This window comes from Brachyistius frenatus, unplaced genomic scaffold (assembly GCF_029030835.1).
Source record: "Brachyistius frenatus isolate BFR_SWC_R1_liver_20210118 unplaced genomic scaffold, ASM2903083v1 Contig_314, whole genome shotgun sequence".
In the NCBI taxonomy this organism is placed as follows: domain Eukaryota; kingdom Metazoa; phylum Chordata; class Actinopteri; family Embiotocidae; genus Brachyistius; species Brachyistius frenatus.
This window is the reverse complement of record NW_027210913.1, coordinates 274423-302218: the sequence shown is the minus strand read 5'-3', so window position 1 is coordinate 302218 and position 27796 is coordinate 274423. Positions and strand designations below refer to the sequence as shown.

At 42.1% G+C, this 27796-nt stretch overlaps 1 protein-coding gene across 1 annotated transcript; it reads right to left on the bottom strand.

Moving 5' to 3' along the window:
- Positions 1-256: 256 nt before the first annotated feature.
- On the bottom strand, positions 257-27796 carry LOC138635528 (potassium voltage-gated channel subfamily B member 2-like). The gene is made up of 4 exons (XM_069723044.1): positions 27631-27796; positions 24917-25676; positions 4994-6446; positions 257-4730 (listed from the first exon to the last, which is right to left on the bottom strand). The coding sequence occupies exons 2-4, from the start codon at positions 25496-25498 to the stop codon at positions 4165-4167; spliced, it is 2601 nt and encodes an 866-aa protein (XP_069579145.1). The 5' UTR covers positions 25499-25676; positions 27631-27796; the 3' UTR covers positions 257-4164.

Here is a 27796-nt window from a genome sequence, read left to right as displayed (position 1 = left end):
TTTTCTATATTTATTTGGACATTAGGCCTCAGAGAGGTATTTATGGGGACATGTCTGGTTTGATTGACATGCCTGGGGTCAGGTTGCTGGAATAGGTGGGCGGGGCATAAAGGGTTTTCACATAGATCCACTCCTCCCCCTTCCTCAGCTTGTCCAATGGTCACCAGGTTCAAAATTACAGACAGCAGTTCACAAACTGATCAACAAACACATTAAACAAAAAAAAGATGAACACAACAAAAGTGGGTCACATGAACATGTTTATTTGTCTTGCAGTTTGATAACTGACTTAAAAGTTCATATCATTCACTATCATTATGTTGAGCTACATATAATGAATCTGACTAGTCATCACAAAGGCTACTGTTAAACAAAGAAAGTAGATGAGAATGGAAGAGTGGAACATAAAGAAACAATAAAAGGAGGAAGAGCAGGCAGGACAGATGAAGAAGCAGGCTTCCAGTGTCTGGTTGGTGTCCGACAGTATCTCACTTACAAAACCTAAGTGATCACAACAAGTACAGCTGACGGAGTGATGTTTTATCAGACGACTTGGTGGAGATGAGGTTGTTTTAGGGGAGCCGAAGGTTTGTTCCTCTGGTTCCTCATCTGCAGCAGTGACAGATCAACACTACAGAGCCACATCTGATCAGTAAGAGCCACGTCTGATCAGTAAGAGCCACGTCTGATCAGTAAGAGCCACGTCTGATCAGTAAGAGCCACGTCTGATCAGTAAGAGCCACGTCTGATCAGTAAGAGCCACGTCTGATCAGTAAGAGCCACGTCTGATCAGTAAACCAGGCAGAGTTCTATTATTCAGAGGTGATCCAGGTGTGTACAGTGTTCACTTCACCACTGAATCATTCTCATCTGAATACAACATGTTTCAATAACATGTTCCCAAACTGCAGTCTGTCGATTTTAAAACTTCTTCAACATATATATATTTACTCTCAGTTGGATTATTAGAAGGTAATTTTGTAATTTCAAATTAAAACCAATTTTGTTGGGCTGAGTTTCCTGAAGTTGTATTTGGGTAAAGTTTTGGCCGTGGTGTTGCTTACTTTGTTTTGAAAACCCATCGTGGTTGAGTCCACATGGTCTCCAGTGGTTTGCATGAGATTCATGTTTCCACTTTAGAAACAGTGTGAATAAAGAAATGAATGCTTGATCACTTCCTGTAAATGTCATGTTTGTAATCACAGAACTCTGTGTATCGTCTGCGGTCCACGTAGAATCCTGCAGTTCAGTCGTTCATTAACGGGCCAACTGCTGCAGCACCGAAGTGACCCAAAGCTGAACTCACGACTAAACTAACATGAAGCCACTGCTGTCTACGAAGAGTTTCAGTTGCATAAATAAAAGGACAGTGTGGCACAGTGAGGTTAGAACTGTGAGCTAGGATGCGCAAAAACGACATGACTGACATTGAAGTTGATGAGATAATAACACGAAGCATGCAAAACCTAAAACTGAGGATTTGCATATGAATATATCCACTACACAAGAACAAGAGAGAAAATAAGGACAGAAAACAAAAAGAAACATATCTCACCAGATTTTACAGGTTGTTTTTTTTACCTTCTCATAAATTGTCTATTTATGAAAAGGCACCCATTTTTAGATATACTGAGATGTTCAGAACAACACACAGCTCCAAGTTCCTCTCATCAAAATTTAATAAATTATCTGTAACTGACCACATAAAAGATGAATCTAAAGAGTGAGTAAGTACATGTTGGACACGGTTCTGATTCCCATCTCACCCTGTGAGCGCTGCCATCATCACACACTCACTCTGCCCTCTGTGTGAGTCCCTTCTGCAAACAGTTGAATGTGTATGTGAAGGTGTCAGCACACATCGGAATCAATGCACCGCTGATCTGTAAAAAGATGTCCGTTCGATAAGATAATCCAGAGTGCAAAAGAGGCATCAGATCAAGTGGCCGCAGAAAGCCTGTAGAGGGCGCTCTTATTCTACCTCGACAACTCAGCCAGCACCCAAACAGGTCACAGAAACACGTCCGCTCTCCGTCTCTCCAGATTCAGCATGATCTGGTTTGAATGGTACAAACGGTGTGTGTCGTCACACACCTTCAGAGGCATCGTCCCTCAGTTAGCTTTAAAGTCTTTGCATACCTGAAGGCCTCCCTCCAAGGACAGTTTATTTGTTTATGAGTACTTGGTCTTACGTTATTGTTTTGATCCACATTTCCTGCTGATTGTAACAGCAAACTCACCAAGTTAATTTCTGAGGTTTTGGGAGTCAAACACAACCAGTCAGACAATCGGACAACTTGGAAATAAGTCAGAAGTTGACAAATAACGACTTATTGTACCGGAAAACTGTCTGCACACAACTGCAGGGACAGTTGCATGATGGGAGAAAGAAAGTGTGCAGTTGTTCACCTGGTTTGGCTGGTTTGGAAAACTGCTGCATGCAGCGGCTCCCTGATTCAAACCTGACGGCTACTTTGTTGGAAGCATCCTGAGCCCACTAGTATAGTGAGCACTATAAACTGCGATGGATGGTTGTTTACTTTCATTTTCTCTTGAACTTTTAACCAGCCTGTTGTTTTGTTTACAACCTGTCTGATTGTCTGACTGTTGACGCTCCCAGATCTCAGTTATTAACATTTTGTGTTTATCAGTGATAGAAATGATTCTCAAAAGAAAAAAATAAGACCCACGTCATAATAAATTGGAATGACATTTTTAATAAGACACTAGTCTCACAGAGACCAAACAAAAAAGATGGTGTGCGTGGGTGCTCTTCGTCAAAACTACATTTACGCTTTATACTTCTGAATTTCGGAGGGATGCCTGATCACAGGATGAAGTCAGATATCTGAACCAGTCAGGATTCATCTGTCTCCTCACGAGTTATACGTGAAAACTATTGTGCCTTAAGTTTAGGCACCAGAAACGACGCGGTTCGGTTTACGGAGAGATCACAGTTTGGGTAAAGTGGGACATAAATCATGATTTAGTTTGGTTTAGGCACAAAATCTATTCGGTTAGTGTTAGGAAAAGGTCATTGTTTGGGTTAAATTAAGCATATTTATGTAAATTAAATATGTAAAGATTTATTACTTTTTGTAGCCCTGGGAATGACAACGAGCCGTTTTCATGCCTACAGGAGATTTAAAACGTGACACTGACACAGTGTCCTCTCGTGCACTGGTGGCTGTATTATACACTGTGGTGACACCAGGCTTTCTATTCCCTTTTCACCACCAAAACCCTGCTTTCATTTCAGCTATTATAGAAAAATGTGAGACAAAACAACAAACAAAACAAAAAGCAAACAATCAAAACAGAAGATATACGGTTGAAGCGCTGAGACGAATGTGGGTGTTCAGAATGCAACACGTGCATCTTTCCTCTGGGACGATACCGGGCTCTCCGTTTGGGCCAGCAGTGGGACCTTTTGTCCTGAGTCATGTGTTTCTGTTTGCCCCATAACAGGAACACAACACCTCGAATGCTGGGTAATACAGAATAATAACTGATCGTTGTTTGTTCAAGTTTGGTTTAAAGAGTGTTGCTGAGACAAATGTAAAAAATATAACCTCCCTCCACTGTCTGTCTCTCCTTGGTGTTATTCTTCATTATAATAAATAGGCCTACGTAGCAACCAATAGGAAACTGTAGATTATACCTGCCGAGCTGTACACAAAAACACTTCAGGATCATCGAAAATATTCTCATTCAGACAAGGCTTTGTTTCAGCTCCAACCCGAGCCCTAACAGACGAGTCAGTGGTTCATGTTTTTGCTCTGCAGCATATCAGTCGGATCTCAAACAAATTAAGCAACAACACTGACATGAGGCAGTGTAAATTCTAATTCAAATGGTACCCAGACAGGTGGGTGTGTGCTTCTGAATCTCCCCCAGTGATGAAGTCATGTGATAACGCTGCAGCGATGTCTGGACAGCAGCACTTGTCAACTGAAGCGATGACCGACAGTCTTGCGGGGATGTGATTTGTGTTACTCTCCAAACTACCACCTTTCTTTAACGTGTTTCCACAGCGTCTCTGTCAGCAGGTGCCAACTCATACCACGTCAGAGTTTTTTCGTACAGCTCTGGGTAGTTGCTGTCATCCATTCGGTCAACCTTTCCCCCAACTAATCCCTTTTGAGCCTCACTTTACTTTCGAGCTCACATGCTGGTTTCGCAGGGCGGCGTCAGGCTTCTGTCCAGCACAACGTGGTTTTCTCGTTTTTCTCCGCCCTGCTCGGCTCCCTCCCCTTCGCCTGCCTCATCCGCTCCTTCCATCGTTACTAGCTCCTGGGTGCAGTTAAGTGAGCCAGCTTTAGAGGACAGTGGGCTCCCACTGCTGCCTGGCCCAACAGCAGACCTCTCCATGTGATTCCTCTCCTGGTGGCTTAAGCCTGTGAGCTGCCCTTCACCTTCTAAGCTCCTGGCCGCTGAGCCCTCACCTCCCCCCTCGGAGTTGCTGGGACGGACAGATTGTTGGGCCAGAGATGGGGATTGCAGGATCGACAGCTGAGACTTAACTTCCTGCTTTGTAGAACTAGGAGAAGGTGAAAGCCTGGAAACCATGTCCTCAGCAAGTCGTTGGGCAAACTTGGCTGAGGCGGTGGCGCCTGGCGTACCGACGGGTGTCATTACCGCCACGAGGACGTCCTCTTGGGATCCGATCAGGTCCAGCTTGACGGTTCTTGTCTTTTTAGGGCTTCTGTAATCTTTCATAGGGCTACTGAGAGAGAGAGAGAGAGAGAGAGAGAGAGAGAGAGAGAGAGAGAGAGAGAGAGAGAGAGAGAGAGAGAGAGAGAGAGAGAGAGAGAGAGAGAGAGAGAGAGAGAGAGAGAGAGAGAGAGAGAGAGAGAGAGAGAGAGAGAGAGAGAGAGAGAGAGAGAGAGAGAGAGAGAGAGAGAGAGAGAGAGAGAGAGAGAGAGAGAGAGAGAGAGAGAGAGAGAGAGAGAGAGAGAGAGAGAGAGAGAGAGGAGAGAGAGAGAGAGAGAAGCGCTGTCACAGGTCATCTCATAGTTTTCCACCCCCTGTGGTGCTACATCCTTTTCTCCTCTTCCACTTTCTCTGGGGCTAGACACAAACTCATACAAACCCTCTTTGATGATGGTCATTGGCTGGGTGCTGTCAGACGTCTGGTTCCCATCCATGGCGCTGATCTGACTCAGGTCCAAAGGCGGGGGGGCGCGCTGCTGTCGAGCCCCAGTTTGACCTCCGTCCACACAGGGCAGCAGAGAGCCTCTCTCTCCACTTTCCACTGAGAATTCCTCGGCCACATTGGAGAACTTCCTGCCGACGCTGACCTTCGGTGAAGTCTGCCGGGTTTTGATGGAGGTCAACGCATTCATCTCGATCGGCTCCTCTTTCACTTTTTCCTGCATCTCCTGCGGGGTCGCCGTCTTGTTGTAAGTGTCTTCCAGGCGCTTCACGCTGAGGTGTTGAGGTGTGGTTTTGTTGGAGACGGATTTGAGTCGGTTGGGGGAGCCCAGCTGAACCACCTCCTGGTAATGCTGGGCCCTGCTCGGGCTGGCTCCCTCTGCATTAGAGTAGTGCTTGTGGTAGCTCCAGCGACTGGGCGACAGGTGGTTGTCCACTGGACATTTACTATCCTCTCTTTTTTCCACCAACACATCAGTGAGTTCCATACTTCGGGCAAAAGCATCCTTTAGGTTAATAGAAATAATGCTTCCACTCCGCTTGGCCCTCTCGAGAGCTTCCCTCCTCTTGATGGCCTTCTCCTGCCTCTTCTGCTCTCGGTAGAACTCAGAGAAGTTGTTGACAATGATTGGGATGGGGAGGGCGATAACCAACACACCCGCTATGCAGCAGAGCCCTCCTACAATCTTGCCCAGCAGAGTCTGTGGATAAATGTCTCCGTAACCAACAGTTGTCATGGTGATCGTAGCCCACCAAAAGGAGGCAGGGATACTGGTGAATTTGGTGGCGTCCTCGTCTTTCTCGGCAAAGAACACCAAGCTGGAGAAGATCATAATGCCCATGGCTAAGAAGAGTATGAGCAGACCCAACTCATTATAGCTCCTTCGCAGAGTGAAGCCCAAGGATTGGAGTCCTGTCGAGTGTCTGGCTAGTTTCAGGATCCTCAGGATCCTCATGATACGGAAGATCTGGACCACACGGCGCACGTTCTGGAACTGCAACACGCTCTTGTTGGACTCAGTCAGGCAGAGGGTCACATAGTAAGGCAGTATAGCCAGCAGATCAATGATGTTGAGTGGCGCTTTGATGAAGTTCCACTTGTTGGGTGCTGAGATCAGGCGCAGGATGTACTCCATGGTGAACCAGGCGATACAGACCGCTTCCACGTGGGCGAGGCTGGGGTTGTCGTTGTACTGGCCGAACTCATCTACGACCTGCAGCTCTGGCAGGGTGTTGAGTGACAGCGAGATGGTGGAGATGATGATGAACAGGATGGAGATCATGGCCAGAACCTGCAAGACAAAGACGATTGTAGGTTACTGTACTGGCTGTGCACATCTTTTCTTCGAGTAACAGTTATTATACATTAAACTAATTAAGGGTGAATGGTCTGTACTTATATAGCGCCCTTTTACCTTCGCAGCATACAGTCTACAACAACTTTACAATTTACCTCCCATTGAAGCATTCACACACACATTCACGCACTGTTACGACTGTGGTCGCAGGATTGTTTTTGTGCGTGTGTATTTTCTTTGTTTCTGTGTGAATGAGAGTTGCAGCAGGTGTGTGTGAATGCAAATGTGGTTGTGCAGGTGCACGATCCTGATTGGTGGAAGGCGTCCTGACAGCGGATGACGTAGAGTATTTTAAACCGAAGATGACGTTGCTCGGGGCAGGAGGAACTCCCCGAGATCCAACCGGCCACACACTGTTCAGTTCATGCACTTGTCTATTGTTAGTTGTGGAGCTGCTGGTTCTGTTAACTGTTTCCTCTTTTGTTTTGGTTAGATTAGGGAGGTAAGATTTAGTGTTTCTGGTTCATTGATTTTGGGTAGGGTTAGAAAATATTACGTTCCTAAGATAGTATTTTTTTTGTTTGTTGTTTTGGCCTTGGTTCACCCTGAAGGCATTTTTAAGTTCAACTGCTCTTCTTGTAAATAATAAATAAATTGTTAATCATCCTAAACCAAAACTCCCGTGTTCCTGTGGCTGCTTGGGACCTGAGGAAGACCTTATGTTCCTGTTGTGTCTCGGCCACCCCTAGACGGGGCCTAACACACACACATTCACACACTGATGGCAGAAGAGCACCATGCAAGTTCCCATTAAGAGCAACAAGAACATTTGACATTAGGATGGAAACCTTGTCAAAGTGTAACTCTGTCAGCGTGTGGACGTTATCCTTTTCAAACCCAGTACAGCATCACAATTAGTGAATCAGATTTAAGTGACACCGAGGCTATCACTCAAATTGTTGTTTTTAAAAAGCTGATTTAAAAGGGAATCCCCCAGTGCCCCAAAGGATTTGATCTCCAGATGTTTTCAATTGAAAATGTTAGTTCAACTCCCACATTCTACCATTTGTTCACATTCACAGTTTCCTACGTGTGGTTGTTTGATAGAGATGTTACATTTAGTATCGCTATCTCATCATCACTATGTTTTCAACACAAACTAAACTGTTCTACAAGTGATCCAGTAATGTTAAGTTATCCATGTAAAGTATCAGGACATAATGGGTTTCATTCTTTGTTGACTGCCTCTTTGTTCCTGAAAGCCTGCGAAGCCTGTTGAGTGCTCCACGATGCTGTCGTCTGATACTATGAAACACAGAGAATTATGAACAGGAAACATGAGAGCAGCCTTCATTTTAAAGGCTGCTTTCAACAGTTGAAGGCGTTCTTCAGCATGGACATAACAAACTAAGACAACGAAAATGAGTAACATACAGATTTTCGAGCTCTTTTTAGAACATTCACAGCGAAGTGATATTTGGTGCTGTTTTTGACAAATTCTCATTGACTGATTTAGTCTTGAATGCTGGCGTCCACTGTGACTGTCACTACCTACCCTTCTTCTACTGATGACCTCTGACTGCAAGGCAGAATTCATGAAATCAAATGACAACTTTTTGGCAGCAAACATCACATTGTTTTGGCCATAAATAAGAAATATTGTTAAAACGTTACTTGCTCTGTTCTCATAAGCTTAGGTTTCCTTCAAAGTGTAAATAAGAGAGACCACAACTAGTGTTTTACAGGACTGTGGAAAATCATTTTGAATTTGGTTTGAACTGAAGACAGAATCATCGGACTGCCAAACAAAAGAGAAACTGTCCTCACAAAACATCCCAGAAATAGTCATCAGGTGGCTGAATGAGAGAAACTCCTCAAAACAAGTTGTGTTTCTCCGAACTTAAATTCTGACATATGATAATTGTTTTTCTCAACTCAGTAAGTTCATATAAAAAAAAAAAATCTATTGCTGCTATATACAACTGATATTAATGCATAAATAAAGCAGATTCTATAGCCAGTGATTCTCCAGTAAAATGTTGGCTTTATGTGTATAATTACTTGTTGTATTATTAATCAAAGTTTTATGATTTATTGTGGCAGTTATAAAGCCACAGACACAAAGATATGTTCCACTTAAGAAATACTTCAACTCGTTGTCTTTTATTATGCAGGTGATAAAATTTATTAAAAAAAAAGTCAAACCTGTCTATTTCAACATAACTTCATTTGTTTTTCACACGTCTATGTATTAATGAATATTTTATTCTGTATTTACTGACACAGACTGTTCAGCTGTGAAACCACTGGACATAGGTTCACACATGAGAATTGGCTTTATAAATCAGTGATGAAAATGAATTAAATGTAAACTTTCGGGACATCTTCCAGTGTTGTTAACAGCAGAAGAGTTCTGTGGTCACGTCTCTTCTTTGTATGTCAGCTGTTCACAGTGTTTAAGAAATCAGGTCCAGAATGGATATTTTACAAACTGCTTCGTCAGATCTGATCACCGTGAACAGTTTCTTGTTCCCGCATATTTAACTTCAACCTTTGAAACCACTTTAGCCTCCAGCACTTATTTATTGCTGCTCCTGCTATTTGAACTATCTTAGTTCTCACAGAAAGGTTCAATGAAAATAAATTGACTGGGGGGTTCAATGCCGTTACATACAAAGTGTGTTTAAAACAACTCTGATGGAGAAGTGTAATGTCCGATGCAGAGTGAGGACGCGGAAGCATGTGTGGTCTGAGTCTTCTTTCTGCAGCCCTTGCTAGGACGTTTCAAGATAATTGTAATAGGATTGTGTTGCTATCTATAGAAAGGATAGAGAGAGGTTAGAAGTGGTTACTCATTCTTTCCTCCCCCATCAGGAAGAATCAAGCAATGCCTGAAATTAAGCGACAGCAGACATTCCCAAGAAAAGCTGTGTATAAAAGTAAAAAGATATCTACATCTGTAATTACATTATATCACTAGTGAAAGACAGAGCTGCCTCATGCTTGACTACAACTGTCATTTAGAAAGGAGAACAACACACAGACATTAGCTAACACTTTAAATGTGTGATGCCTTTTTTAAATAATGTTCTTGAGTGGAGAGTCTGATTTAGAGCAGATAGAAGGCAAATATAAGCTTTTTAAAATAGTCAACGCATGGATATAATGTTATTAAAATATAGCTGCAACAACAGTACACTTTTTAACAAAGTGATATGACTGAAATGACCACTGGTCCGTCACCTGCTGGGTACAAATAGGATCCTTTTTAGTTGCTAATTCAGTAACTTAGACTGTAAAAGCGTTGTTACATTTTGTGTTACCATCAAGTAAATAGTCCAGAAAAATAAAGGACATTTTCTCTATTTAATTTCAACTCACTAGTGTTAAAATGTAAATAAAAAAAAATTAAAAAAATTAAAAAAATTAGAAAATATATATATATAGAAATAAAATATTTTTACCTTTACGAGTTAATTCTCATATAACCCCAGGTGATAAATTATCATCAACTTTATAATATAAAGTATCGATGAATAGTAATAATATGAAGACATTTTTTTCCTGCTTTTTCTACTTCCCATCATATTTCCCCTCACAGTTTATTTATATTTTATTTATATTTTATTTATATAATTTGTCAGTGTTTTAACATTTAGTTTTAATTTAATGATTGCTATATTTGATGACCCATTTTCTTTTAAGACCTGCAGAGTTGTTCATTTAAATGTCACTGGGATGGATGAAGCTAACAGCGTGGGTGTGACTGACGAGCGGAAAACGATCAGCTCAAATGGAAAGCATTTCAGGGCATCACTGATGTATTTCCTAAATCTGCCGTGACGACGGTGGCGGCTGTGACTCAAGAGAGAGTTCCTGTGAAGTCACGTCATGGATCGTCTCAGTTACTTCCGGTGACGGAGCATCTGGCCTGTCAGAGTCCTGCTGAAGGACACCGAGCGTTACAGCTTCACACCGTGTGCAGCAAGAGTTTTTACACAAAACTGCAAAGCCAAACCAGAAGAAGAGAGTGGGAGAAGCATAGGCAGAGATGAGAAAGAAAGAAAGAGGAGACAGAATATAGACAGAAAGCCGAAGGGAGAGAGAAACAAAGGGAAGTAGAGGGCAGGTGTTATGACAGTGTGGCCACCCTGAACGTCTTAATGGCTTAATGGCCGCCAAATGCTGTGACCTTGGCACCGAGGGCAGATTTTAAGTAGTACCAGGAACACACAAGCTGCTTTACAAGCTGTACAGTGGAGGAAGAATTAATTCAGGCTCCACATCTGAGATTCAGCTGATCAGTAACACTCATCAGTGAGTCACTGACAAAGATATTAACTCAGATGAAATACATTCAGTCACAATCTCTTTAAATAGAGAAAGAAGCTGTTGAACGTCACTGATGACGTCACTGCACGCCACCCTCTCACTGTTTTCTGATTATGAACATTATGTATTGTAAACTTCTCAGCGATGACCTAAAACACCTTCTAACTCACTAACTAAGGAGTCAGACATCTAATTTAATTTGGGGTCCTATTTTCGTACTCGGCGTAGAGCAGATCCAGGTTGCAATTTTTGTGTATCAACGTGAACTCGGCTGCAGCTTGGTGTCGGTAAAGATCCACCGCTACAGTTCAATTCTGGTGTCAGTTTTTAGGTGAACTTGCGCCTTTGTTTCTGTTTCCACCAGCTCAAACCAGGTTTCAGTGCAGCACAGCTGACGGAGGGCTATTTTCATGGCTTCAGTGGTCGGAGCACACACCATCATCCAAAACCCCACAGACAGGTGTGGTGGATGTTTTACGTATTTTAAATCCATAAATAATTAAAACAGATGTTTTTTTTTTTTGTTGTTGTTTTTTTATAATGCAACCTTCGGATTCAGTTAATTGTATAACCAATTAAGGTGTCTCTTGTCTATTGATTTGAACCCAATCCACTGGTTCAGTAATGTAAGCAGCCATTCGAGGCCACAGAGTGTGACACTGCGTCAGTTATGCCTGAAAGGTTGTGGTAATTTACGCAAAGCAGCTTCAGTCAAATAAATGAATGGTTGGAAAGTATATTGTGCACATACAAAGCTCCCGATGCAATTCATTTATTAACACCAAAATATCAGTGACATTTGGAGCACATAGCAGTTCATCAGTGTTGTAACAAATGTAGTAAATTAATTATATTGGGAGCTTTAAGCGTGCATAACCCCAACCCTAACTTTAACATTTAATAATGTCAGTGTTACGTTTCTAATAAGCTTTTCTTTAAAAATGTTGTCAAAAATGATTAAAATCTCAGATACAAACATGGAGTCCTTCACCTGTGTATACAGTATCTGCACAATGCTACAACCACAAGAAGTACACGCTCACTTCCTTTATATCTTCAGTAAAATACATTTGTTAACAACATGGAAACATGAATACATCTTGTATGCAGCGTATCCATAAGACTAGAACTCCATAATAATTATAGTTTTCTATCAAAGCTACAATTGTGTCTTACAAACATACTAAGAACATGCCATTAGACATGAAGTGTCTATGGAGCTATATTTCATTTTAATCTGAAAATCAGAATTTTTCTATTGCTTGTGTAGAAGATGAAAATAAACCCTGACGTTGGTGCCAGAGAAAGAAAAGGTGAGGAGGTTGACAACAACAAAAAAAGATGATTCACCCTTTGAAGGCCAAAGAATATCCACAAGAGTTTGTTACGATACAACATCTTCTTCCAAACAGAAGAGCACTATGAACCAGTGAGGAGTGGGGCGGTTATCCTCCCTGCAGAAGACAAACTGAATAAACTGTGAGCTGATAAACTTACACTCAGTGTTTAACAAAACTTCAGCAAACCATTTAGTTCCCTTTAGATGTAAAAGGTCTGAGGAATGTGTACGAGAACGAGAGAGACGTCTGACAAAGATTTGTGAAACTTACAGTGAAACTAAGAAGCAGAAAAACGCTCAGCAGAATGAAAAGTGGATGAAGTGACCTGGCAGAGAAACCGAAGCCCTGATCAATACGTGGAAGTATTTCAGGACCAACAGGCGCAGGATGCAGGATCTGCTGTTTCTTCACAGGTCAATACGGCCTATATATAAAGCTGCTGATGCAGCAAACATACTGTTTCATCTGTTGTTCAGTCATTCCAATATTCATCAATCTAGTTGTTCCACATTTGTTAATAGTGACGTTTACGTCTTTTAGTCAAAGAAAAGTTATTGTTCACTTTCACCACAGTTTAAAAGACGTTATAGCATCAATTGCATCGACAAATCCTTCAATGAATCTGCTCCTGTGTAACAGCAGCATGTTGGTCCATCATGCAGCTGGTTATGTTCAGCATTTATTCTTTATACAGATTATCAATCATGACTGAGAGATGGTTGGAAACCTGATGGTCCCACTGAGTGTGAAGGAGCTATGAGGAAGACTGGAAACACTGAGTGAGGAAACAATCCCACCACAAAATCATTTTTATAGACGTTTTTGAGCTCTCAATGAAATGACATTGTCTTTATCAGCAGAAGCAGATTGTCCAGTCGTAGAATTGTGTGTTTAACTTTTGATGGGCACTTCATGGACTTCTCACATGCTGGTTTTGATGCAGATCTTGTAAAGTTAAGACGAGTTAAAAAGAGCAGAAACTGGCCAAACTCCACTTTCTGATGAAGATTTTGAGAAGAACCGCTACTTAATAGACTTTAAATTGAGATTATTGAAGTTTATATGAATGCATTATAAAATGTGTGAAGAATTTAAACAACACAGTGATGATTTGTCTTATTTTAGAGATAAATTTGTTTGTTTGGTGACGACGGTGGCAAAATAAAACCTTCAAAAATTGAACCTGAATGTGACAAAAATGGGAATTTCTGTTATTATTGCCTCTTTGATTAAAGAGTCTCAATTACAACAGAAGAAAGAACAGTCCGTTGTTTATTTTACTCTCGGACGTTCTCATTCTTTACATATTTTCGTCCTTATGTTTGTGGTGTTGTACAACCTGCATGATGTCTTTTGTACCAAACTCAGGAAGTAAATTACAAACAGGAAACGTGAACTGTCCTCCAGAGTGCTTCTGATTTTACCGGTTTTATGACTATTGGGAGAAATGGAGACAAAAAAAATGTGAAACCTGAGTCAGTGTTTCCCAAGATAAACTCGTGCACTGGAATCTGATGCCTCCACGGTACACACACACACACACACACACACACACCCACACACACACACACACACACATACACCCCACACACACACACACACACACACACATACACACACACACCCCACACACACACACACACATACACACACACACACACACCCACACACACACACACACACACACATACACCCCCCCCACACACACACACCCACACACACACACACACCACACACACACACACCACACACACACACACACCCCACACACACACCACCACACACACACACACACACACACAGACGTGAGGAAAGAGAAACAGAGATAATAAATTGAGAAGAACGTTTAGAGTTATTAGAAGTGTTAATGTGTTACACAGAGCAGCTGACGTGTGACACACTGGGCTGTAATTAGACAAACATTAGCTTGTCATTAAAAATCCAGGCAGGGTGACCATGACAACACCTACAGTGAACCACAGTGGAAATGTCTCTACTGGATCCATTTGTTTGACATCATTCAGGGAATATTTTCTGACGTGTCAGAGACAGATTTTTAGGATTAATTTTCGATTCCAAAGAAAAATCTAAATGTTCTACAAAGAAATACTAGAGTTTTAACTAAATCTAAAATACACACAACAATGCTTTGAAGACAATCCCCAAACCACCACTTCCTGAATTTGCAAATAAGATCAATCAATTCTCAACTAAAGATCCTCATCCATTAAACCAGTAAAAAAAAAAATCATGGCTGTGAATAAAAAGTACATATTAGGAAGGTTGTTTTTTTTTTTTTTTTTTTTAATTTACAAGTAAGAATCCCCTAATGCCTTAAATTGTCTTATAGATAACTCTTTTACTTCACTGATCTGTCTCCACCCCTCACCTGCAGCTCCATGACATGGAAAGCTGCAGCCCAAAGACGACAGGATTGTTTCTTTAGGTATGTGATGTATAAACCCCGGCTGTCTGAAGCCGTGTCATCAGTTCAAAAGAGCGAATGACTAAAATGACCTCGGGTATATGGCGTAAGATATCGACCTTACTTCAGTCTCTCAGGTCAGTGTCACGTCCACCAATTAAAAGGGTGGGTTAGGAGTTTGACCTCCAACCTCTGAGGTGCTGGGTTTGAATAGCTGCTCAGGTTTTGGACTTCCCATTCACACAACCTATTTTGTGAAGGCAGTTTAAAAATAATTTGCACATATAAAGGTGGATTACAGAAATCTGATTTTTTTCAGATTTTTACTGCTGAGAAATTTCCAAACATAAAGATTTGGATGCAAATTCCAACTGAAAGGGATAAATGTAGGATAAATGTGCAGACAGGCAAGAAGTTGGTCTTCTCAACAATATATCAGGTGCCTCTATGAATGCAAATATCTGTATAAGAGAAAGATGGGAGACTTAAGTAGAGCAGGAAACACCCTGAGATACTTAGAAGATTGTATGCTCAGAGGCTTACACGTTTTTTTTTTAGAACACCAGTTTCACAGTTCACACGAGCCAAAATAAAGCAGAATACCATCGCAAGGGTAAAAAAAAAAGAAGAGAAATAGGCATGCATATAAATAAGTAAGAAACAAGCTGATCATTTCCTCTTTGAAACTGCAGCATACCAACGTCAATGTTAAAACCACAGATGCAGCCAGCCAAGATTGTATGTGTTACATAACAATGGGACCAATCCCATTAAACTTAAGGGACGAGCCTTTCATATCATTGAGCTGCCTCATTGAGCTACAGGTTCAGACTTACATATAAGCTTTAAGGCATTAGGGGGACTTTGTCTTATTGAAGAAACGTCTAAATATGTCATTTTTATCTACTGATATTCAATTTAACTTCATATTTACATTGCATCAACTTACAACTAAAGTCATCTGAGGGTATTTAACAATGACAGGTCCTCACAACAGAAATGAGCAACACTACAGAGAGGAATCCAACAATTTAACAATTCATGAGTGACAGAAAAACTCCCCTTTCACAGGAAGAGTTGAGGTGAGAGGAGAGCAGAGAGAGAAAAGAACAGCGTGGAGAGACGGGGAATAACAACGGAGATGAGTTCTCGGGGGTTTGATCAACGCCACGAGCAAACTGAGCAATATGCTGAGCATTGTGACATACCTGTATATTTTGGTAATATATACTTACTTTTCCACTACAAATTATCTTATCTAATCTTATCTATCCTAACTTATCTAATCAAATAAAGTTTTCAATTTGACAATCTCATTTCAATCATTGTTTTAGCAGCAAAAGTGATTGTTAAGCAGACAGGAAGACCAACACTGACATAAAAACATGTCTTAAACGTTGCATGCACCTGAAAAATGTATTCCTTTATTTTGAACTCCTAATGCTAAATAATAATGTTTTACACTTGTATATTAAGCTCATAGTGATTGTGTAAACAGAAACGGTAAAGAACAGAAATATACGTGAAAGTAGACACGCAGTGGTGCGTCGCCATGAATTAAAGGAGTCAACACACTGAAAAGGACTTTGGTAATCACTCTATGAACTGCGAGCTAGTTACTAATGGAAACACAATCACATGGTGACAACAAAAATGTAAAGGTCCACCATTTGACAGTTTTCTCTGGTCGTTCTTTTACTTTGTAGTCTGCCTCCGTTAAAAGATATTTTTATGGTTTTAAGTAACAAAAAACAGTTTCATGTAGTTTTTCTTCTCCGGCAGTTTTGTGTTTGTGTCTTTATTATTTCATTAATATCAGTAACCCTCTCCTCTGACTGTCTCTCTTTTCTGAATACCACTTCATCATCCCAACCTCTACTTCTCTTTAAACTTTGTAACTCGCTCTGCAACTGAACGACTGCTGTTTTCTTCTGCGTAAGACGTTGGACGGTGGGCCGTGATAAGACTTGCCACATGACATGAGCCTGAGTTTGTGACATCACAAATTTCTGACATTTGAAAGCTCTCTGCTGTGATAAAAAAAACAACAACACACTGTCACACTTCTGCACTGCCACCCGGTAAACACGCCAACATTAATCAGCTGCATGAAATATGACTGATGTCTTTTGAATAGTGAAGTAGTGAACAAACAAACAAACAAGGCGTCCTGGCAGCTCGTGATCTGTGCTGCACTCACACTGAGAGGAGGACGTCTGCAGCAGCAGAGTTACAGCTGACAGGAGGAACTTCACTGCAGATCTGTCCTGTGACAGCGATTAAACCGGCACAGCTGCAGTACATCAACGTATAAACATCAGTGTGCTGCTCCGCCGTGAAGGCTCAGACGTACCGCTGCCGGCACCGAGACACTTTACACACTCAACCATCACTCACGGCGCACTTTTGGGTTCATCTGAATTTCAATCAGGGTTTCACAATAAATTTTAAAACTCATGCAAGTGTTGAAATGATTACTAATTAGTACATTAGGACGAGAGATTCCATTTAAACCACTTGCGAATACAATACTGTTATTTGTGTTTAGTAGCAGCAGAGAAAGTTCACAACAGAAACACAGGCCAACATTTCTTCAACAAACTGTGGACAAAACCACAGACATGAAATCATAAAGTCATGTAAAAGCTAAAATGTCTTTTTAACTGAATCTGATGTCACATTTACGACCTCTTCTTTTGCAACATTTCCACAGTTTTAGGGAAGTCAGACACACTAATCCCATAATTCAACCATATTGTGCAAACTACCTATGTGGATATGTAAGCAAAAACACTAGAAATGTGTTGTAATCATCCATGGTGAATACAAAAATATCAGCACGACGTCAAAGGTGAAGCAGGAAGTAGGTTTCCAAAAATCGAATGGACAGTCTAAACCTTATATGAGCTGCTGTGATGAATAAACCTTCATTAACCATAGAAAACATCACTGAATCAGTAAAACCTGGATGATATGAACAGATCTGCTCACAAGCACACTGATTGTGACAGAGTCCTCATATTTCTACTCCTGAACAACCACGTGGGGTCACAGGCTTTCCCCTGATGAGCTGCAGGAAATCATTTCACCTCAGAGCAGCACATGAGCTGAAAAAGGAAAGCAACACTTTGGAAACTCTGACTGTAGGTGAAGGAGAGAGGAGTCTTCATCAGTCAGGTGGTGTGTGAGCACCGGGTGAACAAGCACTTCCTGCAGGGTGAAGTCAATGGAAGTGCTTCAAGACATGCAGACATGTTCCCTCAAATCACAGCTTACAGTATTAAGTGACTATAAAACATAATTATATCCACCCTTATTTCTCAAAATGTTTTAAAAAAAATTGTCCTTTATAACAATCTACATAATCAAATGGATAACATACCAAACAATAAATATATATTATACCGTATACCCAGCATGTCGTCATAAATATTATTTTAAATGTGTAAAAAATATACATATATGCTACAAAGAAAGGGTATGAAGCTTTAAATTAGTCACAATAATGTCCTCTTTAAAGACTTCTTCACTGTAACATCCTGGATGGATCGTTTCCTGCCTCTCACTTTACTGGGACTTTCTCTGCATCGGTCAGAAAAGCGATATTATACATTTCATTATATTGCTCTTCTCAATCCTAGATGACTGACATGCTAGTTAGCGTTCGGTCTACAACCTCCTTTGTCTTTTCAATCTGCTGCTCCTACTCCACCTCCATCACCCCACCCTCACCTCCTGCAGGTCAGATCGTGGACAGGACAGACTATCCAACCTGCCAACAGTTAGTCTATTTGCAGCAGCAGCAGTCCTAGTAAAAGCCCCAAAGGAGATTAAGCCTTGCTCCCAAGTCATACTCTGTGTGTGTGTGTGTGTGTGTGTGTGTGTGTGTGTGTGTGTGTGTGTGTGTGTGTGTGTGTGTGTGTGTGTGTGTGTGTGTGTGTGTGTGTGTGTGTGTGTGTGTGTGTGTGTGTGTGTGTGTGTGTGTGTGTGTAGATACGCGGTGACTTGCTGTAATAACTCAGTTGGTTCGACCTAAACTCACTTCAGTCTCAACTTCCTATAAACAGGAGAAGAGAATTATTTGTTGTCCTTTGTTCTGCTCTAAAACATTTCTTTGATAAAGAAGGACTAAATATGTTTGACACACTGTTTGAAAAGAAAACTCAAATCAACCTGTCCATTTTGAGTGAGTGTGTGTGTCTGACTCACAACAAAAGACGCAAAGGGAAATACAATCACAGACAAAAATAAGAAGATTACACAGATTATGTAAAGTGTATGAAATTAATCTCTATTATTAGAACATTTAATACTCATATTATCCAATAAAACTCAGAAGTATTATGAATGGTTGTCCATCTGGACTCTGGACTGCTGTGAGCGTGTGGTTCTTACAGAGCAAATGATGCATTAGGTTTTCCAGGTGAACAGGTAAGACTTCTTCTCTAATCAGCAGCCGGTCTGAGCTGTTCGTGTCACCAGGAAGAAGCCCTCCGATTGGCTGAGACGTGAGCCGCATCACTGCAGTGACAGTGACACACAGTTGGTGTCGGTGCAGAGGCCTAAGCAGCTTCTCTCCTGCTGACACTACGGTTCCAGCTTGGTCACATGGACCGTTTAAAGGCCAGCACTGTCATATTTTTAGAGCCAACAACCACCTGACAACGGCACTTCTGCCATGTTTAAAAAAAAAAACCACAAATATATACAAATACACATGTAGCATGTTCTAATATACTCTATATGTCACTTGTATATATGTATATTGCACTGTGTGTGGTGCTATTGTTTGCTATATTGAGCGATGCTGCAGTTTATCTGATCTATACATACAAAGGGCAAAGACTGTGGGATTGTTAACATCCTTCAGAGCAGTTCAGGGCAGAAACAAAACATCTGAAATGTCTTTAGAAACCACAACCACAAACACAAACACTACTGCTGACCGTTGTTTCATTTGATTCTATTTTATATGTCTGTACTGCACATTTTTACAGTCTTTTTTTATTCTGTCATTTCTGTTGCTTTGACCCTGTTTTCATCAGAACTTTGGAATTTCAAGGCAGCAAAGGAAATACACGAAATGTAACTTTTGAATCTGTCAAACTGGTTTATATTTCTGCCACCTCATTACCTCGTTATATTAATTAGGACTGTTCAGTTCATAGATTAGTCTAATAACTAATCATATTTAAAACTTAAATCTGATCCCTTATGAGTTCATCTGATCAAACGCTTTTGTTGGTTCATAACTGCAAATTCTGAAAGTGACAAATGGACTGAATGTGTATTAATAATAAAACTAATTTAATTTAAATTAATTCAATGTTAAAGCACAGAAGAGTCCTATAAAATCCTGAAACTGACTTTCCTGTATTCTATAGATAAAGAACAGAAGTTAGTAATTAGTTAGAAGTTTGCACAGCTTCCTTCTTTAACCTCAAAGTCTTCCTGCAGCTCTCAGCCCGACAACATGTAATCCTTATATTTGTTCCAGAGGATAGACGTCAGTGCTGTGAGGTGTTTGACTCCCAGCTGGAGGCACAAAGCCTCAACAAGAGGCCGAGGATGTAAACATATGGCACAGATCTGCCCACGCACACCCTGAACACCTTGAACACCCTGAACACCCTGAACCTGAACACCCTGAACACCCTGAACACCCTGAACACCCTGAACCTGAACACCCTGAACACCTTGAACACCCTGAACACCCTGAACCTGAACACCCTGAACACCCTGAACACCCTGAACACCCTGAACACCCTGAACATCCTGAACAACCTGAACAACCTGAACAACCTGAACAACCTGAACACCCTGAACAACCTGAACACCTTGAACCTGAACACCTTGAACAACCTGAACAACCTGAACACCCTGAACACCCTGAACAACCTGAACATCCTGAACACCCTGAACCTGAACACCTTGAACACCCTGAACACCCTGAACACCCTGAACACCCTGAACCTGAACACCTTGAACACCCTGAACATCCTGAACAACCTGAACATCCTGAACACCTTGAACACCCTGAACAACCTGAACAACCTGAACACCCTGAACAACCTGAACAACCTGAACACCCTGAACACCCTGAACAACCTGAACAACCTGAACACCCTGAACACCCTGAACAACCTGAACATCCTGAACAACCTGAACACCCTGAACAACCTGAACATCCTGAACACCCTGAACCTGAACACCTTGAACACCCTGAACACCCTGAACACCTTGAACACCTTGAACACCCTGAACCTGAACACCCTGAACACCTTGAACACCCTGAACACCCTGAACCTGAACACCCTGAACACCCTGAACACCCTGAACCTGAACACCTTGAACACCTTGAACACCCTGAACACCCTGAACCTGAACACCCTGAACACCCTGAACCTGAACACCCTGAACACCCTGAACACCCTGAACACCCTGAACCTGAACACCGTGAACATCCTGAACATCCTGAACACCCTGAACCTGAACACCGTGAACATCCTGAACATCCTGAACACCCTGAACAACCTGAACACCCTGAACAACCTGAACAACCTGAACATCCTGAACACCCTGAACCTGAACACCTTGAACACCCTGAACACCCTGAACACCCTGAACCTGAACACCTTGAACACCCTGAACATCCTGAACAACCTGAACATCCTGAACACCTTGAACACCCTGAACAACCTGAACAACCTGAACACCCTGAACACCCTGAACAACCTGAACACCCTGAACACCCTGAACAACCTGAACATCCTGAACAACCTGAACACCCTGAACAACCTGAACATCCTGAACACCCTGAACCTGAACACCTTGAACACCCTGAACACCCTGAACACCCTGAACATCCTGAACACCCTGAACAACCTGAACAACCTGAACACCCTGAACACCCTGAACAACCTGAACACCCTGAACACCCTGAACAACCTGAACACCCTGAACACCCTGAACATCCTGAACACCCTGAACACCCTGAACAACCTGAACACCCGACAGCTGCTTCTTAAACAAAGTGGGTAACATACACAGACACACACATGCACACATACACGGGCACACACATACACAGAGATACACACATACACAGACACACACATACACACAGATACACACATGCACAGACACACACATACATGGACACACAGATAGCACTTATTGTAAGTCGCTTTGGATAAAAGTGTCAGTTAAATTAAATGTAATGTAAAGATACACAAACACACACAGATACACAAATACACACAGATACACGGACACACAAATACACACAGATACATGGAAACACAGATACACGGACACACAAATACACAGACACACAAATACACACAGATACACAAATACACTGACACACAAATACACACAGATACACACAGATACACAGACACAGGGACGACCTGTGCAGCATCATTGAGAGATAATCATACAATAATATTGGTCACATGGTCACATGGTAAATAATGTATAGATTAGAGCTCCTATTCAAAGCCAGAAACAACTGCATGTGTTTGTTGTTGGTCTCAAACCAACTTCCTGACAACGCAGTGCATTCATGCGGCTCCTTTAGGCAACACTGATAAACACTGGTCTGGTGAAGGTTACCTCACACATTTATGAATAAATGACTTTACATGATGACATAATGAACTGAAATGAACTGTAAACACTGGCTGGAGTGACAAAATAAAATAAAATCAGCTCCTTGTTCAGATAAGCATGTGAAACAGAATATCTGTGATGGTGGAATCAATGCGTCACAATGAGGGTTCAAGAACAGCTCCGAGGTGGCAGCCAATCAGAGGGGAGAACCACATCATCAGATCAAGTTATTCCTTTACTGCTGCAGCTTCCTCCTCCACCCCGACCTCCTCCCAGCTGCAGAACTTTGTTCTGTGGGTCGGTTCTCCAGCAGAGTTCTTGGTGCTGCTCAGATCTCTGGGAGGTGATCTCACTGACAGTCCAGATCTATATATATATATAGATATTTAATGTACTGTATATATACTGTATGTACTGTGCATTTTATATTTTATATTTATATTTTTTATTTTATTGCTTTTCTATTATATTATTCCATCTGACAGTCCTATATGTATCTGTTGTGGCGAAAATAAAGTATATACCTACCTACCTACCTACCTACCTAAACAGAACCCGGTCCGATACAGACCACAGACCAGATTGAAACAGAACAGGTCCGATACAGACCACAGTCCAGATCTAAACAGAATTCGGTCCAGTACAGTCCAGATATTAACAGAACCGGTCTGATACAGACCAGATCGAAACAGAACCGGTCAGATACAGACCACAGACCAGATTTAAACAGAATCCGGTCCTGTATGAATTCTGCTGATTAAACCGTTCTGAACCCTCTTCATGCTGCTGACAGTGCAGTTTTCCTGATGGCTGGAAACAAGGAATTGATTAACAATATCAGCATGTTTCCTTTTTCTCCTCACCTGTCAAGGAATTGATTAACAATATCAGCATGTTTCCTTTTTCTCCTCACCTGTCTGCCTGCCTGCCTGTCTGTCTGCCTGTCTGCCTGTCTGTCTGTCTGTCTGTCTGTCTGTCTGTCTGTCTGTCTGTCTGTCTGTCTGTCTGCCTGTCTGTCTGTCTGTCTGCCTGTCTGTCTGCCTGCCTGTCTGTCTGCCTGTCTGTCTGCCTGTCTGTCTGTCTGTCTGTCTGTCTGTCTGTCTGTCTGTCTGTCTGTCTGTCTGTCTGTCTGTCTGTCTGTCCACTCCAATGATGCAGTGCCCTACACAAAGATTTTCTAACCCAGTGTGTAGTAAACACTGCAGACACATGTATGAAGCTCATCTCACCTATTCTAACAGAAAACCGATGATGTCATCGTTTCATCAGATGGAAACCTCCTAAATCACCTGTTTCTACCCTCAGCAACATACTGTCATCGATCCCCAAAATAATGGAAACTAATAAAACTGCAACAGAAAACATTGAGTCTTCCTTTTTTTTAAAGATACAACATGAAACTTTGGAAGTTTTCAAAATGTTTTCATAAATGTTTAAATGTTGTGACAGTTGTCTGTGTCTACTAACTCAGTGGACCTAAAGACAGATGAATAAGAGAACCACATTGTTCTTTACCAGAGCTGCTTATGGTCACATCAAGGACATACAAGGTCAACATATCTGATGTTGTACTGTTAAAGTACAAGATGTTGATCCATTTTTAGGGTTAAAAGCCAAAAAGACAATTTGATCTAAAATCCCAAAACAGTAGTAAAACCTGTTGGTTGAGTACAAGTGAGAGAAAGTATGTTTGCTGCTTTGTTTTTTGTGTATTTGTTTTGAAATTTGGGTGAATTTATCCCTAAAAAACAAGAGTCCAACAGAACAGCAGGAGTCCCCTCCTGTCCTCCTCGGTGTCTCTGACCGTCACAGGAGACAGATGATCGTCCCCACAGCTCTATGACGGCCGAGATGTTTCATGATAGATCTCCATAGTTCTGAAGAAGTGGGTTTTTATTTTTATATGAATGTCAGACATAACTGTCTGAGTATAGATGTTTTATGAGCAAAATCTGCAGTATGAAATAGAAGAGAAGAGCATAAATCATGTTCATAAAAACTGAGCAGAACCAAGAGGCTCCAATGACCTCGGTTCTGTCAGGATGTAAATAAGTCTAATATAGTTAAAGATTAAAACAAGACCAGGTTAAAAACTGGTTTATGGGCTTTTAATTTGAAACAAGGGCTTTTAATTTGAAACTGAAACAAGATGTGGCTGCATTCAGCCAACCAGTGTCCTATGTTCACTCGCTCACTCACTCCCTCACTCCCTCACTCGCTCACTCCCTCGCTCCCTCACTTGCTCCCTCGCTCGCTCAGAGAGATTTTCACAAGTGGACCAGCTCATTTGAGTGAACACTGAGTTATCTGAGCTAGAAGAAATGTTCGGTGAGTATTTCTTCTTCTCCTTTAGTTTCAAAACTAACGACCTGCGATTCTTTACCGGTTTCATGAATTTAAATTCCAATAACAACCAATCAGAGGGATTTAATTTTATTATTGAGTGGACGTTTCCTTCACCAGCATGTGTGTGTGTGTGTGTGTGTGTGTGTGTGTGTGTGTGTGTGTGTGTGTGTGTGTGTGTGTGTGTGTGTGTGTGTGTGTGTGTGTGTGTGTGTGTGTGTGTGTGTGTGTGTGTGTGTGTGTGTAGGCTGTGTGTGCAGGGTGTGTGTGTGTGTGTGTGTGTGTGTGTGTGTGTGTGTGTGTGTGTGTGTGTGTGTGTGTGTGTGTGTGTGTGTGTGTGTGTGTGTGTGTGTGTGTGTGTGCAGGGTGTGTGTGTGTGTGTGTGTGTGTGTGTGTGCAGCCGTTGTTACCTTTGCAGCCACAGAGGAGCTGGGTTTCTCCAGCAGGTCATACAGTTTCTGCCTCTTGTCGGGACAGCAGCCGTGCTCCTCCACCTCACCCTCCTTGTCCCTCAGCGTCTCCGCCTCCCTCCTCAGCTCCTCGTTCATCTGCTCCTTCTTTTGGTGGTACCGCGCCTGGCAGCAGGACTCCAGGTAGATCTCGTCGATGCCCCAGTAGTCCAGCTCCTGCCCGAAGGACAGCGCGCACATCTCCTCCATCATGTGCAGCTTCCCCGTCCGGTAGAAGTTGAGGATGGAGGAGAAGGCCACCGGGTGCCGGTCGAAGAAGTACTCGTTCTCGGTGAGGTTGTAGTCGTCGCAGAGCTCCAGCAGGGACTCGTGGGTGTTGCAGTCTCTTAGCCGGCCCAGACGGGTTCGGGGCAGTCGGTCCAGAGTTCTCCACAGAACCTCATGTGTGAGACCTCCGACGTTGAGCTGGACCCGCCGGGACCGGGCTTTGACGCGGATGATGTCGATGGGCTCGGGGGGGAGCAGGGGGGTCGCCGGGGCCCGGGGGGTGACTTTGGATGCGCTGAACGCTCTGTCCGTCATGTCTGCTCTGTCTGTGCTGCTGTCTGACTGCCGGGTGGATCTCCTCTAAAGAGGTTCTAGTGGTGTGTGTGAGAGTCTGGACCGGGTCAGGTGGTCCGTCGGGGAAGCTCGCCCAGACCCACCAAGCTCACCTGGCTCACCTGTGTTCAGATCACTAAACTCCTGGTTGGATCCATGGCTGGAAAACAAGACATCAAACATTATACAAGTCCGATCAGAGTCAATTATTTGATCTCAATCTAATTGTCCTAACTGCCATCTGGAGCTCCTCGGTGACCTGCATTCACACATCATTTCAAAAACAGATAATAGAGACATCCTCATGAAGCCAGGTTGTCTTTTATGCAGCGTGCAATGTGGACTGCTTTTCATGCTGGTGTACATTCAGGCTTATGATCTTGAATTTGATTTGGACTCATTGGCCCCTCGGCCACATGGACCTCCGGATCAGAAAATAAAGCAGGGCCCACCGTAAAGATCTCATACTGAATTTTAATGCAGAATATTCTTAAACAAATTTCTTCGTCAGATTAGCACAATCCACATTCATCCTGGAGCCTTTAGGAACATGGAGAGTTCTGGGTTCATGCTACTCATGTCTTACAAAAGTTGACTAAACAGCAACAGATAAAGTGGTTGGAGGAGGAACAAAGGGATTCATGATCTATTGTTCCTTCCTCTCTCCTCATATTGCTTCTTATTTTGCCTTATGTTTCCTTTGCAGGTGTATCAGGCGATGCCCAACGACTGATTAAAGGGTTGGAGGACAGTGGACATGTCGAATCTCACTAATCTATCAGTCATGTGTTTGTTTGCAGCAAATATTTTCACATGTTCCTTTATATCTGTTTTTGTCATTTTCTTGCTGTAAATCACTGAGCTTTTATTTCTTGTATGAAAAGTTCTTTACAAATAAAGTTTATTATAATTATTAGTTATTATTATTGTTATTATTATTTGTATTTGTGTTTGTATTTTTATTATTAACAAATGTGCCAGCATTTGTATCACAGAGTTGTTTTCATCTAAATGTTGGCTGGTACATAGAATAAAGTTTAACACATCAACTCTGCAAGCTTTCTTAGATGAAGCTGTTTCTCTTGATTTCCATATTTAATACAGACTGTTGTTAGAATTCACTGCAGCTCACAAACTGCCAGTAAATTATTTTGGTTTGATGAGTAAATTCACAGCTTTTAAACAATGCAAAAAGGCAAATCTGAATATTTGTATTGGAAGCCACATTAATGATGATATATTGTGACATGTGGTGGTCCCGTTTATACTCTGGAGACTCACTTTGAATCCTCTGATTAAAACAGTGGATAATAAAAGTATTCCACAGGTTCTGGTGTATTTGAATCCACCCTGAGAGAATGAAAGGAGTCCGAAGTGCATTTGGTCTTGGAGCCCCTCTCCTGTTGGACTGTAAAGGCTTATGTTGCCATTAGAAGCACTCTGACTGCGGGACCTTTATCTGATTGTGTAATGAAGTTCCACAAATCCCAGCAGCGGCCCACGGCTTGGTCTCCCCTGGCTCAAGTCTGCCTCAGTTAATTATAGAGCGTCTATCTTCTCCTGGGACACTCATAGGACACACGGCTACGTCAGGAACCAAGCTGCTACGTCACTGAGAAATGGTCTTATCCAACCCTTCCTCCCCCCAAAAAAGTAGTCTGAATTCAAATGAATTTCTGGAAACACACATTTGCATGAACTAACTCACTTTACAAAATACATGTTGCATTTATCAAACCACTATTCACTGAACTGTCATGAATACTTAAGTCATTTATTATGATTTTTTTTTTTTGTCTTTATCAGAGGAATATAAATCACAGCAGGACAGGTTGGACCTGGATAAAGAAGTTAAAGTCCAGAGTGAGAGCGGGCATTTCCGAAAATAGACTAAGGAGACTCCGGCTTAACTCGTGATTATGCACCTGAGAACAAACCAGGCTTAAAATGGGAGATAAAATGTGGACAGGAGGAAGTCTGCACGAACAAAATTCCGCTGCAGTCTCCTCTATTGAACATCCCAGAATTAAGTAAAGCTCTCAGTCATTTCAGATGCACATTATAAATACATGAAGAGGTGTGTTGAGTGATGAGAATCAGTGGAGGAATCCTACCTCTGTGGAAACTACTGAATGTCGGCAAAGCCCAACTTTTTGTCTTCCAGGAGGTCCCACCATAGCACCGTCTTGGTTATCCCCGCTGCTCCGCGTGCCCCCCGGCCGCCGCCTCGCGAAGCCCGCCGAGAACACTCACACCGCCGGACGGCAACATTTTGGTCGA